At 39.3% G+C, this 17,522-nt stretch overlaps 1 protein-coding gene across 3 annotated transcripts in view; it reads right to left on the bottom strand.

Moving 5' to 3' along the window:
* Positions 1-6: 6 nt before the first annotated feature.
* The window catches only part of LOC143102313 (uncharacterized), a 35,655-nt gene continuing 18,139 nt past the window's right edge, over positions 7-17,522 (bottom strand). For 2 of the 3 annotated variants that reach the window (XM_076265816.1, XM_076265814.1), the window contains exons 4-6: positions 15,684-15,740; positions 13,828-13,939; positions 7-7,531 (exon numbers count right to left, since the gene is read on the bottom strand). In XM_076265816.1, coding sequence (XP_076121931.1) covers positions 3,738-7,531; positions 13,828-13,921 — 3,888 coding nt within the window. In that variant the 5' untranslated portion in view covers positions 13,922-13,939; positions 15,684-15,740 and the 3' untranslated portion in view covers positions 7-3,737. The remainder of the gene's footprint in view (positions 7,532-13,827; positions 13,940-15,683; positions 15,741-17,522) is intronic. The other variant, XM_076265815.1, reaches the window with a different exon arrangement.

Here is a 17,522-nt window from a genome sequence, read left to right as displayed (position 1 = left end):
ACCATGAATCGTTCAAAAATATTTTACTAAATCACTTCCCATAACATCATCTCTCCATGATCATTATCGTCTTCATTATCTAACACATTTTGAAAAGCATACACAATTAGGTTTATCCTTGGAAAGGTTTGTCAAGTGTTTGATTATTCTAGATTTAGTATTGTTTCAAATATTACAAGATATATTTCCCCTTAAGATAATTCATCCATCAGTTTGACTTCTAGGTTATCAAAACCAGATTTTTTTTTACCAGCAGAGTGACTGTATGCCAGTATACTCAATGATAGACAAACACTGCAATCTCAGTGCATTCTTGAGGAGTTTGATGTACTTGAGCTCTTTAATGGTCTTCATCTGTTCCTTGGTCTCGTGTCCATAAGGTATTTTGGTCTGTTGGATATCTGTTAGGATAATCTTTCGGCCTCAGCAAGGCAACATTCAACATGGAAAAAGGTGAAAAAATGTATAGTAGTTTGTGAAGAGGCCACTAATTTGATTCTGCTCAAGTAACGGCACATCCAGTTGTGTTTTCGTTTTTCTCATTTCCAGTCATGTGTTAAACGTGGAGAGTCATACCCAGAGATCTGTGGTCAGTCTTGCAGTGGCATTCTCTGGATTGGTATGCCCTTCTGAACATTATTTGCCAATTATGTCTTATGAACTTGTTCAATCGCATGGAGGGTTGTGTTCACATAGTCCAAGTTACCCTCATCTGGTTCACATACTATTATTATTGATTATTGCAAGCTGCCCTCATCAGTCGTTGACCACTCTTCAGTCGTTGACCACTTTTTATTTCAAAAAGTTCAAGTTGTTTAACTTAAAGCACGTTGGCTCATTCTTGTGACGACACATATATGCTGCTTTCAACCATTATCTGATGCTTTTTTGATGCTTTCATCAAATTTGTGCCACAAAGTGCCATCAAGCTATTGTTATTGTGTATGTTTGCCAGTTAGCATGTAGGCTAGGGTATTGTAGGTACTGCCTACAGTATACTTAAAGCCAGTGTTGTAGTCAAGTCACTATGTCTTGAGTCCGAGTCCAGGTTCGAGTCCCCAGTGTTCAAGTCCGAGTCAAGTCCGAGTCGAGTCACTATTGATCCACGTCGAGTCCGAGTTGAGTCCAAGTCCAGCACTAAAGTAAGCATAGCCTACATGTCATTCCATTTTTTCCCATTGCAAATGAAATCCTTAAAAGCAAAACGGACAATCTTCTGTCTCCAAGCAGGGGTGCCATCACTTGTGTGAAAGTAGTATTGCCAAATTTCTTGCCAAACCCAATGTGTTGTATTTATTATATCAGAGAGAATCCCATACCATAGCCATACCATAGCCTATAGGCCTACTCATAATAAATGAACAATCCACATCCCAATCACACAGGCCATTAAGTCACATTATGCTGTTACTGACTGCTGACAATTGTACTCTGTAGACTGTAGGCAGTGTTGTAGAAGTTCATACTTCACAAGAGCTAGATGGACGTTGGAGTAGGCCTATTTTGTAAGAGGTAGTGTGGATCATAAAAGGGCATCCCCAAGACATTTTTTTTAAATTCTGGCTGTTAAATAGCCTACACAATTTTAGCGCAGTTTGGGAGGGACAGAAACAGAGCAGGGCCCGTCTTGGTAGCTTCTTTCTGACTCCCATGACGTGAACACTGGCTACCTGCAACAGCATAATGTTATCACTTCACTCACTGACACTATGGAGACATATTTCACGTCAACAATGGAGATGAAAACTAGCTTTCGGTTAACGGACATGCAGATCATCAGCCTAATTAATTTCTTTGCGCAACAGGCCACATTTTACGTTCATTTCAGCGAGATGAGTGAAATAAATGCTGCCATCGCCATAGGCTACTTTAAATATAGTTGTTTCTGGCCTACCCACTAGTCCCCAAACTCCGGCCCGCCACCTCTTTTTGGGTGGCCGCCCAAAACATGTCCGTGGTATATAGCATCCGGCCCGCACGGGAGTACGATATCATCAAACTATAACCTCCGTAATTTCCCCCATTCATTCTCTATGGCGAGTCTTAACAGTACACATGTAATACTCTTTTTGTCCACTGCTGGTTGTTTTGGCGCTGTTTCGCGTTTGCCATAGAAAACGGAATGAAACAATTCTCTAAAACTCATAGTTTGAGAATATTGCTTGTTCACAACTTGAGCTGTGTATGCAAAGACACAGAGTTCAGAGTTCAAAATATACTTTTGGGACTCCCTGCTAATACTTTTGGGACTGCTAAAGTCTTTTTATTAGTATTATTTCATTTGAGCTATACATTTTACACTGATATGGCATGATTGGTAAGGTAGACTGCTGTTGTTCACAGCACTAAGCTATTTATGGTTACTGATATACTCCGAGTCTCTGGCCCTCTCTTAGAGCCAGTCATAGTGAGCTGGCCCTCGGAAGAAAAAGTTTGGGGACCACTGCACTAGAGGTTCAGTATGTCAGTTTCACTTGCGCAGACACATTGACACTCTAGATGGACACTCTACTAGGTAATTTAATGTTATGCTTCTACTGTATATTTTATGACACCAAAATTAAGAAGTATGCTATCTTGATCGGGAAAACTTTTAGTTTATTGTTTTTCGATCCGATAATAGCCTGCTGCAAATTAACAGACAGAAGCACGGCAGGGCACGCCCCAAATGAAAATGAATGAATGGAACGCTTCTCGTGTCAGTCAGGAAAAACATTGTTCACCAAGTCACGATGATCAGCTATCCAGCAGCAGTGTGTGATGTTTAGCCTAGGCTGAGTGTAATCTTAGGTAATGTCATTAAATGTATGAGAACTAATATTGCCTGGCAATACTACATTGAAATGGCGGCGGCCATGTCTCCAGGCATTTTGGTGTTAAAGTTAACGTTAGTTTGCTTTGCATGTGAACATGACGTGACTTGCGATGCATGACACGAAGCAGTAGCCTAACATTCCCTTGCACTAAGATTAGTATTACAAATAATTTAGATATTAAAATCATATAGCAAATTATAGCCTAATGACATACTTCAATTATAGCCTTATGATATATTACAAAAAAAGTCGAGTCCTCGAGTGCGAATGCATGAGTCCGAGTCCAAGTTCGAGTCATTCAGTGCTCAAGTCCAAGTCAAGTCACGAGTCTCTAAATTTAACTAATGACTGAGTCTCGGACTCGAGTACTACAACACTGCTTAAAGCTGGGAAACTAAAAAATGACAAATTAGTTCACATAATTATTACCTTGTTAAAATTACATCAAAGCTACATCACTGTTATGTTAGGTTAATACAAATAGTTTGAGTGTGATAATGCTCGCTCTACAGGACATTTGCTCCATTCAGTGATTATTTCTAAAATCGTCAACAATTTTAATTTCAGATACCATTCAACACAATTGTTAATTCTGATGATTGATTGATGTATAATCAATAAAGGATTCTGATTTTGTAATGTACACTTTAGAAATCTGAGGTCATCCAGCACTCATTCATTTAAACAAAATACGAGATTCTAAATGTCTTACATTTACTGTAGAAGTAGAATTTCTCATTAGGAATGTCATGTCTCACTGACCAAAAATTGATATTAAAATAAAATTTAAAAAAAATAAAATTTTATGAAATTTAAATGAATTTGAAGAATATTTTTCATGTTTTGTTGATGCTGTATGTTCTTTCTAAGGTTGATGTTACCATTCTGGTTATTTATAACATAGAAAATGTCAAGAGGCCATTAGGGTTCTTTCTCTCCTTTTGCCAATGCATTCAGAACTGCTTTGACTTTCTTAACATGTTGTGCACTCTTCTTCATTCTGTACAGTTTTTGTTTAACCAAGCGACGCTCTTGTGGCAATATATCTTCTCCTCTCGCAATTTTATCCAGAATTTCCGCTTCCTGTTTCATTTTCCTTAATCCAAGGATCCGATCCTCAAATCCCGGCCTTTTCTCATCTTCCTCTGTTCTGATAAGTATTTCAATGTACTCAAAAGTGGACATAGAACTTGGCTTCAGTGCAATCTCATTAAGTCTCTTCATGCAGTTAGAAGACAGCTTGATCAAATACATCAGTTTGTCCTCAATCTCATAAAAATCATCCTCTAATTTCTCTAACATCTCTTTGGTGTTCATGAATTTTCCTTGTGCTTCCATGAAGTTTTTCTTCAATTCTTCTATGGTCTTTTTCTCCATCTTTGTTTCGTAAGTCCATAAGGCTTTCTCTCTCAGATGCACAGAGGGAGGGCAATTTTTTGGACAGATGACACACATCCCATTCTCATCCATCACAGCACATGTGTGGACATTATCCCCCTCAGGAAGGAAACAACCTGAATGGCATGTGAATAAACAACTATTACAGTTGGTTGCAAAGAAGTTCACATTGCTCCGAATAGCTCTCAGTACCTCTACTTCTTTCTCAAAGCTCTTGTTTTGTTTCATCATCTCATCCTCATTCTCCAGGCACTGTTTGATGCTTTTGATTTCACTGAGCTTGGCAAGCCCAGCTGTAATTTGAGGAGTTAGTCTTGCAGTGGCATTCTCAAGACGTTCGCGTTCCTCTAGAACTTTCTTTGTCAAAGTGAGATCTTTGCCCTCTGTGCTACCGAGGGCCTTGAAGAACATCTTCATCTGTTTGAAAGTGGTTGACCAGACAATACTCTTCATTTTCTCCTCCTCATCACAATCCTCATCATCATCTTCATCCGAATCAACTTCCTCAGTGTGTCTGTCTATGTCCCTTTTCTGTACATATACGGTAGAGTTGTTAAACTTAAAGTGGGTGGGTTGCCCTTTCTTGTTCTTCTGACATGGCAACTCTGCTGCCTTAATTGCTTCTAAAACTGGGATTTTGTCACTGTCAGCAAATGTTACAAGAACCATGATGTTTTCTCCAACGTCCTTTCCAAAAATTGACAGGATGGAGTCAAAGATGTATTTCTGATTTGCACTGAGACGGGCAAGAGATGCCTGAACAACAAAGCACACAGCATCTATATGTTCAACCCCTAAAGGGCTGCAAAGGAATCTTTTCACTTGTTCTGTGATCAATTTGTCTTGAGCCATTCCTCTGGTGTCCCCAAATCCAGGTGTGTCGATAATTGTGAGTGAATATGGGATCTGAAAGCCTGGTTGGTTATAGAGCTCATAGGATGTGACCACAGATGTCTGGCTTTCAGCTTGTGTTCGGTTTGTCACCTCGTGGATTAGTTTGTAGCGGTACTGGTCCTCCCATTTGACTCCTAGTATGTAATTTATCATCACATTGACAAGAGTTGTTTTTCCTGCACCAGTGGATCCCAGAAGTAAAATTACCTTGTTTTTCACATCTTCCACCTTCCTACCAAACATATATTGAAAAAAATCAACATTCTCCCCATATTTCCTCTCTAAGTCAACCTGATATACAGATGGGTTGCCCTTTTCCAGACAGTACGACTGTTCTAAAAAACGCTCACTCTTGCCTTGTGCTGATTTCTTTTTCTCAGACTTAGCATCAGGTCCTGATGTTGTAATAGTTGTTTCAGGACTTGGCAGACTCTTTCCTGATTTCCCTGTATTGGCCAAAACACGGATACTGTAGGTGGTGTTCATCTTCAGTCCGTCCAATGTACACTCCCTACTAGAGGCTTTCTCACACTCCCATGGTTTGCTCTTGGTATCATCTTCCATATGCTGTCGGTACTCAACATCATAGTTGATGACTGATACATCATCTCCAACTGCAGTGGGGATATCCCATGTAATAGTAATGCTTTCGGCCCCTGAACTTTTCTCATTTGGCGGGCCTGGAGGACTGCATGGACGTGTTCGGACAAACTCTGTTGCATCGCTAGCGAGACTCACTCCAGGTCGACACACTGCCTTACAGCTAAATATGTACTCTGTATGTGGGTGTAAGCGACTAATAGTAACATCTGTTGCTTTTCCATCAGTGCCTATTTCTTTCCAGTCAGAGCCCTCAGAGTTCTGGTACAGAATGCGATAGGAGACAACAAAACTTTCTCCGATGGTAGGAGGGTTGATTTGTAAATGGACACGATCATGTTCCAGTTTCAAAACATTTGGGCTAGGAGGCTTGCAAGGCAGCAAAAACTGAGCATCAATAAGTGTCCCTTTCTCATACACATGAATTGATGAGGCTGTGATGGACTTGTTTGGAACTGATGCTATGCAAAACTCAATGTTTTCCCTGTCTCTGTTGGCCTGCATGAAATCAAGAAACAAGCGGATGCTTTGCCTGGTAAGAGTAGTCACCTCTCCAGAATGAAACCAATGCTCCTGTCTGCTGGCACTTTTGGCTTCATAAGATGTGTCAGAGCCAGTGGACTTAGCCTCGTCCTTCAGGTAGCTTTCCAAATCTTGGAGATATTTGCCATCACCACTGAGGGAAGAGAACACAAAAGCCACAACAAATTCGTTTCTTGAATGTAGGACAACCTTATCCAGTTCACTACTGGACTTAGTCACCCTGATTTCTTTCATAATCTCAAGGTAGGACCTGATAACATTCATCTCACGTTCTCTGTCACTCAGATATTCTGTAATTAATGCACTCTGGAAAGGGGATCTCTCTTTGCTGTTCAGAGTAGTAACCAACTCTTGTTCCTCTGTTCCTCCTCCTCGAATAGTGGGAAGTAATTTGCAAAGCTTCTTTTGAAACACCAGTTTGTACTCAGAAATCAGGCCTTTGAATTTCCGAAGCTTGGTTGTAATCTCAGAGAAGAGGATGGCTATCTCATCTTTCATCAAGTCTTGGCACTGAATGTCAGCCTCGTCTATCTCATCAAGGATGCGCTGAGACTGTCGCACCAGACCTATACTTATCTCCCTAACAAGTTGGGCTGCAGTGGAGTCCAGATTTTTGAGGGGATACAACCACACTGTCATGGGCACAGCATGTTTCCCATTTTCCCCAAGCAGTCGTGGAAGATTTGAGTAAACTTTGATTGCATCTTGAAAACTAACTGGATTATTATCCAAAGCAAAGTCTCCGTGGAATGTACAGTTGAATTTGTCTGCTTCTTGTTGTTCTGTTTCAGTCATCTTCAGGGATGCCTGTCCCTCAATAGATACCATTGGAATCACTTTGATTGTTGCCTGCAGACTTCCTTGTATTTCCTGATGATTTTCATTTGAAGTGACTTCACGATCAAAGACAAAGAAGGCTTGAGCACCATACAATACTGCAGTCACCACATGTGTGGCAGATCCTTCCTGGAAGACATTGCAATGTTGGAAATTTCCAGTCCCTAGGTGTTCCATGGTAAGCTGCTCAAAACGTGTGGTAGTGCGATACTGAAGAGTAACTCTGGACTGATTTTTTGACTTTTTCTTGTCATTCAGAAACTCTGCAGAGCCTTTTACACTCACTAACCCACCCATAAAGCTGGCCTCTAGTGATGCAGACACATGTAGAGCTTCTGCCTTAGCCTCTGTAGAGTCTGAGGCAATGATCTTGAACTCAGTGTTTGGCTGTGGGCGTATATTGATATTCTTCTGCAGCATGTCAGCATCCCAGAGTGTAATACCTGTTTAAATGAAGAAGTGACAAAAATAAGATTTATATACAGCCGCAAATGGTAAGTATTGGGGTCCAAATCTTGGAACATTGTTGAAAATTGAGCATTGTAAATTGATAGATAAGATAGATAGATCGATCTAGATAGATAAATTGATGGATGGGTAGATGATATGGATGTAGATTGGATAGATGGATGGAGGTAGATATATTGACAATTAAATGGTTGGATATAGATAAATGGATGGATGTGGGTAGATGGATGGGTGGATGAGTGGATGGACGCAGAAAGAAAGTTTGATGGATGTAGATAGACAGGTACATAAATGGTTTGATGTAGATAGATGGAAACAGGGCTCAAAATTAGCACCCGCCAAGTGCCAAAGGAGAGTATATTTTTGTATTGGCGGCTGAATTATGGCAGGTACTGCACCACTTTGGTGTGTGGAGAACAGCTTCTTATCAACTACGAGAATAGAGTACTTGGTAACGCTTTAGAATAACATGTGCTTATTAGGTATTAACAGTGCATAATAAGCAGTTAACAATTCATTACTAACAGTTAGTTAACTGTTGTTATCCTTTAATAACATTAACTAACTGTTAACATGCAGCTTGTAAGTGTTAATAAGCAGCCTTTAAGGTTACTTACAAGCATATTTGTTAACAGTTGTAAGTGTTAACAAGCAGCTTGTTAATGCTTGTTAATGGTGTATAAGACAAAAAGGTGGATAACTAATACGCTTATAAGACCTTTCTTACCTATTTGTAGTAAATTTTGCAGCCCCCCAATCTAAAGCGAGGACCATGTAGCCTATAGTTCCACAAGCCCAACCTTCTATCTCTCTATACTATATCTCTCTATCTAGCTTGGTTTAGCTGTGAAAAATGCACCTTTAAAATTGTTGCAGTGAGCAGGAATCGAACCCCAGTCTCCTGCATCAGAGAGTGCATCGCTACTTATTGAGCTACACTACTTTTCTTGTACAGTTGATGAAATTGTTTATTTTGATTCTATATTCTGAAGTGCTATATCACACTAGTTATGCTTTTTACAAATATGTTTCTGATGGAAAAGTGGTGTTTAATTAATGCAGAAATTCAGACCATGAATGTTCGCCTCTGTTCAAGGCAAACTGAAACATGTTTTAAATCGATCACGAACGTTCGCCTATGTTTGCAACTTTAAACCAGAGCTTTGAACGCACCCACTTATCGTCTTTAAGCCTCGGTTGCTAGGTAACCAAACTATATACAAAGCTGGCATATCTTTAGACTGCTGACAAACTGACAAACTGTTTTATGCGTTCACTGAACAAAGATTATGGAAATTAAACACCACTTTTCCATCAGAAACATATTTGTAAAAAGCATAGCTAGTATGATATAGCACTTCAGAATATTTACCATCAGCCAATTAGGAGCAGTAGTGTAGCTCAACAAGTAGCAATGCACTCTTTGACGCGGGAGACTGGGGTTCGATTCCTGCTCACTGCAACAATTTTGAAGGTGTATTTCTCACAGCTAAACCAAGCTAGATAGAGAGATAGAAGGTTGGGCTTGTGGAACTTTAGGCTACATGATCCTCCCTTTAGATTGGGGGGCTGCAAAATTTACTACAAATAGGTAAGAAAGGTCTTATAAGCGTATTAGTTATCCACCTTTTTGTCTTATACACCATTAACAAGCATTAACAAGCTGCTTGTTAACACTTACAACTGTTAACAAATATGCTTGTAAGTAACTTAAAAGGCTGCTTATTATCACTTACAAGCTCCATGTTAACAGTTAGTTAATGTTATTAAAGGATAACAACAGTTAACTAACTGTTAGTAATGAATTGTTAACTGCTTATTATGCACTGTTAATACCTAATAAGCACATGTTATTCTAAAGCGTTACCGAGTACTTCAGTCTGTCACATTAAATTGGCTTGCCATATTAACTGCTTTGCATCAGTGTTCTATTCGTCCAGTGTTGACATGGTCAGGATTTATTTTCACGAGTCTTACAGTTATTTGGTTAACTTTGCAAGGCCAAGATTTGGGTCAAAACTGCAAAATAGCTGCCACATGGGTACCCCCATTAAAAAAAAAAAAGACTTTCCTACTACTACGCAGGGTGACAGGCCCAACTAATTATCCCAGAGTGAAAACCCTACTGGTCTGATGGCTGATATCTGTAAAATGTATGTTGTGAATATAATACATCCATGTTTGGTCTTGAATAAATACTTGGGCAACAGTCTGATCATGATTTTATTACAATCTAATGTATCTGTACATAGTTGTAGACTAAGAACTACACTATATATACACTACTATGAGATTCACCTACACCACACCCACAGCTCTCAGATAACAGAGGTCCTGTTGATTCGGGGGTTGCCCGAATGAATGATAAGAGGAGATTCTTCTCACCTCTGGCTCTTTGCTCTCTGGCGTGGGTCTAGGCGCCTCTCTCCCTCTTATTCTCTCTCTCTCTCTCACACTCTCTCTCTGTCTCTCTCTCTCTCTCTCTCACCAAGCTCTCCCTCTCTCTCTCTCACACTCTCTCTCTGTCTCTCTCTCTCTCTCTCACACTCTCTCTCTGTCTCTCTCTCTCTCACCAAGCTCTCCCTCTCTCTCTGGGGTTTGTTATTTGTCTTATTTGATACATTGTTTTATCTGGTGTATTTGATTTTCTAACTTGTTTACAGTTAAGCTTGTAGTTTGGTTAAGCTTACTGTACTTGTTGTTTTGTTCTTTTGTTGTTTACCTACCTGAGTTTGACTTACATTCAATTGAAGTGATATTGGTAAAAATTATAAAAAAAATATAATTATAAATTATAATAATTTACCCACCAATTGCATATCTCTAAGTCTCATGTGCCATGCCATGCTCTGCCATAGCATGACAAACTAGTTACTTGGTAATTGATTCGAGATAAATTATATGGAGTCATATAAATTGTGGTTTCTCGAAATAACTTTACCAATTGCTTCACCAGCCTGTCCATTGTTCGAACACATGCAAAGATGAGCGGCCAACACAACTCGCTTTGCACAAAGCGCTTTGTGCTTTTTTCTCCTCTTACACCCTTTCATGCCTCTGCTGAGAAAACAACTAGATCACTACACAATTAGAACTTGAAAGTTTCAGATGTTGTATTACTTGCTTACTTTCACTTTCAATGATAGCGAACAAACTACTCACGGAATTATATGAAATACGTGATTTATAGCTCAAAACCTGTTGCCACTGTCATATTTCTGCAGTGGTTATTATAGAAGATATCCTTGATTACTGACCAAGATAGAGCAACGTCATTTGTTCACTCCTCCTCAACACTGTCTGATTATAGGCTACAAAATGATTGGACCTCCGAACATTGGGAAGACCCGTTCATTTCAATGGAACTTGCAGCGGAACTTGTGAACTTCTGCAGCATTCTGAAAAGCTGTATAATAGACTAATGATAGGCTACTTTCAAAATAGTTACGAAAAGCATTTAGTTTAGTTTTGGCCGGTAAAAATTATGTCTGGCCAGTAATTTTTTCATCTACCAGCCACTTTGGCTATAGGCCAAAAAGTTCATTTCGACCCCTGGATGGTGAAAGTGTTGTGCATCAGAATCCTTTCTGTAAATGTACATATTGTGGATTTCTTATGTTCATTTGTGATTGTGTGTCTTTGGTCTGTATGCAGTGTATCCTTGAATGCTTATAATTCAATAGACTCAACAGAGGCAGCCGTGGCCTACTGGTTAGCACTTCGGACTTGTGACCAGAGGGTTGCCGGTTCGAACCCCGACCAGTAGGCACGGCTGAAGTGCCCTTGAGCAAGGCACCTAACCCCTCACTGCTCCCCGAGAGCCGCTGTTGTTGCAGGCAGCTCACTGCGTTGGGATTAGTGTGTGCTTCACCTCACTGTGTGTTCACTGTGTGCTGAGTGTGTTTCACTAATTCACGGATTGGGATAAATGCAGAGACCAAATTTCCCTCACGGGATCAAGAGTATATATACTAGAGTCTGTCTAGGGACTTTTTGGCTTATCCTCAGGTGTGACTTTCTATTGTATACACTAGAGGATGGGGGGAGCACACCTCACATGGCTGACACCATTTGGCCATGTGCAATTTGGGGTGCTCCTAATTAATGACCGTCTTGGAGGAAGGGCTCTCTGAGTTAGAACAAACGATCACGCCACCCTTTGTTTGTAACCTACATAAGTTTAGTTATTTTACTTGTTTGGTTAGAGAATACTGGTGTAACCCGTGCTGGGGTAACACAAACATGTACCTCTCCCTTGAGGGGCTCTGGCCCCTCATTGAAAAGAATAAAAGCCTGTATCCTGATTCTCCATCGTCCTGACTGAGTCTCCAGGTAAATATGGTAGTAAAAATATGCTATCAATGGAAATATGTGGGTAGATGGAAGGATACATGGATGGATGGATGTAGACAGATGAATGGATATAGTTAGATGGTGAATGTAGATTTACAGATAGATGAATGGATGACTACAAGAATATGGAAAGATGGATGGGTGAATGAGTGGATGAAGGCAGAATGATAGAAGGATGGATAGATGTAAACAGACAAATAGATAGATTGGATTGGATATAGATAGATGGGAAGACGTGGGTAAATGGATGGATGATAGATGGATACATGGATGAATATAGATAGATGAATGATGTAGAATGATGATAGATGGATGGCTGGATGGATGTGGAGAGATGGATAGATGGATGGGTGGAGGATTCGATGGATGTAAATATATAGATAGACAGATGAATAGACAACCACTGAAAACACTCAATAACAGTACAGTGCTTGCTAGGCATGATTTCCGAGATCCAGCAAAGAACCTTTTGAGAAATTTAAATTACGTCTCATACAGGCTTAGAACTCTCACTTGACTTACCAAGTAAGCTACTGTGCAGTCTGTAAGAATTGTCTGTAGATGAAGTACACTGAGAGAATGAGATGAATGGCCTCAGACTAGTTCACTTTACTTTCGCTTTCAATTATTTGGAAATTGGGAGAAATGTTGACAATTTGTTGACAAAGATGCAGATGAATGCAAAGATTACAATGATGCAAACATTTTGAGGCTGTACTTGATATATGAGCTAAAAATTCAAAATTAAGTAAAATTCATTATTATAGTGCAGTTATAGCTGCAATACCTCAGGTTTGGGGTCTGAGTAGTGAGGGGTCTCTAGGACAATGTTGTGAAGTTTCAAGTTCCATTAAATGATTAATGATTATTCATTAGTGAAGATGGAGTTTTGGAATTAGAACAAGTTCATGTTGTTTTTATTTACATTTCTAAAACTGAAAGTTCCGGTCCTTGATTGTGATTGGCTGAATCGCGTTCGATGCCGTTGTAAAATCCAGCACAAACATACACCTTGACCGCATTTCGTTCTATATTACTGCACTACCATAGCTTGATACAACAGTTAAAGTAGCTGCGTCTCGACGTTGCTTGGCAACCATTCAGATAGAGGAAATATATTTCTTAGCGGAAGAATGATTATCTAGGAATAACTCGTTATATTTCTAGTTGCTGTGCCTTTACTTTATGAAACTTTGCCAGGTATTTATAGTAACAGTTTTAGAAAAGCAATAAGCCACTCGAGTCCGTAGGTTACACTGATTCTACAACAGCTAAGGGGGGTTTTAGGCACGACGCGCTAGCGTGTCGTGCCTAACAACAACCCTTAGCTGTTGTAGAATCAGTGTAACCTAAGGCCTCTCGGGGCTTATTGCTTAAGTTTACATTTTAATATTATATAACATCAATGTTCATTTTTGGCTTATGGTCCTCGAAACTGGCTTTTCGTCGAAATAATTTTAACAGGTTTTCTATGATAATCTTCTAAATTCAATCCAGAGTTGAAGTAGTGGGGCGACAAGGCTGTAGAGTTGTGTGGCTATGAGGTCTTGAAGTGTTTGTGTGAAGTGAAATGCTTGAAGTGAAATGTCTAAATAGTTGCATCAAATGAATTGTTTCTTTAGCATGCTACAGTATATGAAAAACTCTGCTTTGTAACAGTCTCACATTACAGACATCCAGGTTAGCGTACAAACCAGGTAACGCCTGTGTGGGTGTTTTTTTAAACACCACATTGTATCGTGTTTTGTCACTACAAATTTAATAGAAGAGAGCCACTGCAAATGTTACAGTGTTTCAGGACAGCTCGAAACTATGCATAGCACAATTAAAACTCCATTGAAATTATGCTTCATAAATAATATAGATTAAACAAATAATCAATTTCATCTGTACTATTTATTAAACATTATTTTTTTACCTGGAATGAGGACATCTCTCCTGCAGTCATAGAGCATTCCCAGCTGGAATGGGCGGCCCAACCCCGCAAGCTCGATGGTGTCACACACAGACATCTCTGCTCTTGATGCCAACTTGAAACAGATAACAAAATGTTCAAAACACAATAGAATATAATAGAATAGAATAAATCTTTAATGTCCACCAAGGTGGAAATTTTTCTTTGGCTCACCAGACATAAAAGACAGATAGGCATACAGCCACAATATCGTCTCAGACATATGAGTTGAAATATCATGATAAAATACATAGAACAAAATAAGAGTAAAAAATACATAAAAAATAAAAGAAAATCACAAATCACAAAAGTCTCTACTCATGTGCCTGTGAATAGTAACAATTGGCCTAAACCATTAATTTGTCCAAGATATGTCTTAATAAGCTAGTAATTATTGTTTAGATATGTTTGATGACAAACAACAGGTCTAAAATAGGATGTGCTGCTTACTTTATAAGCCTGTAATTATGACAACTACTGCAGCCACTGCATACACAAGTTTAACAAATTCCACCCATAGGGGACACTGCTACTGACATATTTCACTATTGCAATATATATTCCTCTATAGCTTTCCCATGGGCTCTCCCCCAAATTGCCTTCACTTTTCCCCCATCTTCTGTCATTTCATCAAGAAAATAATCAACAGAATCGACTGAAAAATTGACCGAAAATAATCGTTGGTTGTATACCTACTTCAAATTCACTTTCATGGTATGTGGTCATGTGAATGGCTAGACAAACGCACTAGAGATGCACCGATATGGAATTTTAGGGCCGATAACGATAACCGATAGTTGGTTTGTTGTGGCCGATACCGATACGATAACCGATAATATTACTCTTGAAAAAAAATTGTGAAAAGTGATTTAGGGAAAGCATTTAATAAGCATAATTTTATTGCAGTAATTTTACCTACCACCAAATGATGGACAGAACTCATAATAGTCCTCAATAGTGCGGCAGTCAACAACATAACAGTAGCCTAGCCCTACAGTATGTGAAGTGGCTAGAGAGTATGAATCGTTTTAATTTAGGACTAAACGCTCATAAACGGCTCAGCTGGGAATAAGCTACAGTATAGTGACCAAATCAGAGTTTGTGAGGGAAACTTCGGTTTAGTTTTAACTGCTGGTAACTGAATAAAGCTGCAACTCCTTAGACTGTATCTTATGTCCGTCTACTCTGTTGTGCACAACCTGCTGCAGCAGAAATGAAAGGGGTTAGCCCCGAAGGTTTTAATAACTTATTATGATGACCTGTCTGGAACTGAAGCAGGAATGGTTAGCATATTTCTAGGTAGTAATACAAAACCCAAGCTAACGTAATGCAAATATAATACTAAAACACAACTTAGAACTAGGCCTACTTATGTACTCGTCCCACTAACGAGTTTGCTTATTTGTTTCCCCGACCAGCGCGGTAAAGTGCAAACAAAGTGCAAAGTGCAAACAGCCAGCACAAGACGGCTCTAGATAGGGCTGAGCTCCGCTCTGGTAAGGTTAAATGGCGGATCATTCATGAGACGATTTTGAGATGCACAGATTCCCAAATGAACGCATATCCACAGATTTTGTTAGAGTGGTGAAATACATTCACACCGCTGACATTATATTGAGGAAAAAGTATAGCCAACCAAGCTCAAGTAGCTCAGTGTAGCCAGACGGACCTTACGTAGGCCTAAATTAGGACTTTAAAAAATATCGGCGCAAATTATCGGCCAGAATTCTGTTATCGGACCGACAATAATATTTTCATTTTTTCACTTATCGGCCAATAATATATCGGCCGCCGATATATCGTGCATCCCTAAAACGCACCTGTTAATCCCATGAGTTGCAAGGGCTGTGAAGTCCTGTGGTCAAGGATGGCACACCCTGCGAAAAACCGACAGAATACCTTTCACAGCACACACAACATTGGAAATTACATCAAAAGTATACAACAGTTAACAGTCTGTTGAAACTTTTTATTTATTTATGACTGCATGGGGGGTATTCCATGAGTCATGATGAATGGCGATATTGGACATCCACACCAGAGAGGGTTGAAGCAGAGTAATCAAGGATCTTTGTCCACACTGTCCAATGCAAACATTCCATTGATTCAAAGCGAGAGGGTAATGATTTCATATCATATCATTCAATGATTTCAATAATTTTGGAGTTATTGGGAGAAAAAATGGACTAAATAAAGTAGGGTGAACATTCAGATTAACATTTAATGTGACAAAAAGTGAGGAAATATGACCGCCGCTCAGTCCTGCACATTATCTCCAAAAATAAATCACGCTAGTCAGTTTCTCTCCACCTCCTTCCCCATCCCCTATACTTGCAACTTATTCTTTGTGTAAGTGAATGTGTGGATGTGCATGTGTGCGTGTGTGCGTGTGTGTGTATGTGTGCGTGTGTGTGACAGTACTGCCTTTTTTCTTTTTGGTTTATGGTTGAGTTTATGTTTACAAGCGATTCCCTCATGGCCATAAGGATTAAAGGGACACCAGGCAAGCTTGATGCTTTTTCTCTACGAAACTCCCCCTCGCTCGGTCTGAAGCTTTTTTCCTTTTCTTTGCATCTTCCGTCAAGGGTTTTCGCTGCTTCTTCACTGGCTCTGCCATTATAAACACGTTTGCAACAATCGCTAGAGTTAGTGTTAGCCTGCCTCTGTGCTGTATGCAGGATGTAAACTGATCCTGCTTCGGTCGGCGGGTAGGATACACGGAACTTGCAAGTGGGATATTCTTCTTACAGGCAGTAGGGGCGGGCGAGAGAGTCTTCATTCGCCCTGTAATGAGTCATTTACCTATATACCAACTTACGAAGATGATTAATTAACACGAAAACGTTGCCTGGTGTCCCTTTAACAAGACACTAGCCTTTGTAAATCTAGTGGGCACGTTGTAACTATATTTAACTGGTGTACGTTTCCCATACAACTACAGATATGAGCTTTTGGTAACACTCCATAATAAGGTGCCATAATAAATAGCAAACTAGTAATTACCTAACCCTTTGTTAATATTTGTTAATTGTTACTAAAATATCTATTTGGCACAAGTTAATAGTTTTTTCATCATTAATTAAATATTAGTTGTTTGCATAAAATCTGTATGTTAATGTTTTAACAAATCTATTAACTAATATTGTATTAATATTTGTTAATAGTTAACTAAATGACTTTTTGGCACTAATTAACAGTTATTTCTTACATCATTTAAATGTTAAATGTTTTTATTTACAAACTATATGTTAATAGAAAAGTTAATGACATATTATTATTTATTACACGGCTCTTCAGAGTGCTGCAGAAAGTTCTATTCACATGAATGGGCCTTCCCAAAGTTGTTAAATCTATATAAATCACCGGCAAAGTATATAATCACCGCTGTCAATGGCAACGGGTTGATTATTTTGTCAGCGGAAGACACAAAACGCGGTAGCAAAATCATTTTTAAAGACCCATTGTGTAAGGTTTCTTTTCTCGTTTTGACAAGTAGCCGTGTAATAAGCGGGATAATAATCCGCTGCGCGTCGGGGTTCTGTTCTCCCTGTCGGGACTTATTTTCTGATAATTACCGGCGGACAATACATTATCCCTTACTTAACTAATTTTTAATAAACTGTGCTTCTGCCTATCCCAATATGAACCACTCCCCATAG

The sequence above is a fragment of the Alosa pseudoharengus genome, unplaced genomic scaffold (assembly GCF_046254945.1).
Source record: "Alosa pseudoharengus isolate Yale_2024_CS ecotype anadromous, Long Island Sound unplaced genomic scaffold, YU_APseudo_1.1 YU_APseudo_1.1_scf_4, whole genome shotgun sequence".
Classification (NCBI taxonomy): Eukaryota; Metazoa; Chordata; class Actinopteri; order Clupeiformes; family Clupeidae; genus Alosa; species Alosa pseudoharengus.
Note: the sequence above shows the minus strand (reverse complement) of the source record. Positions and strands in the feature narration are given on the sequence as shown.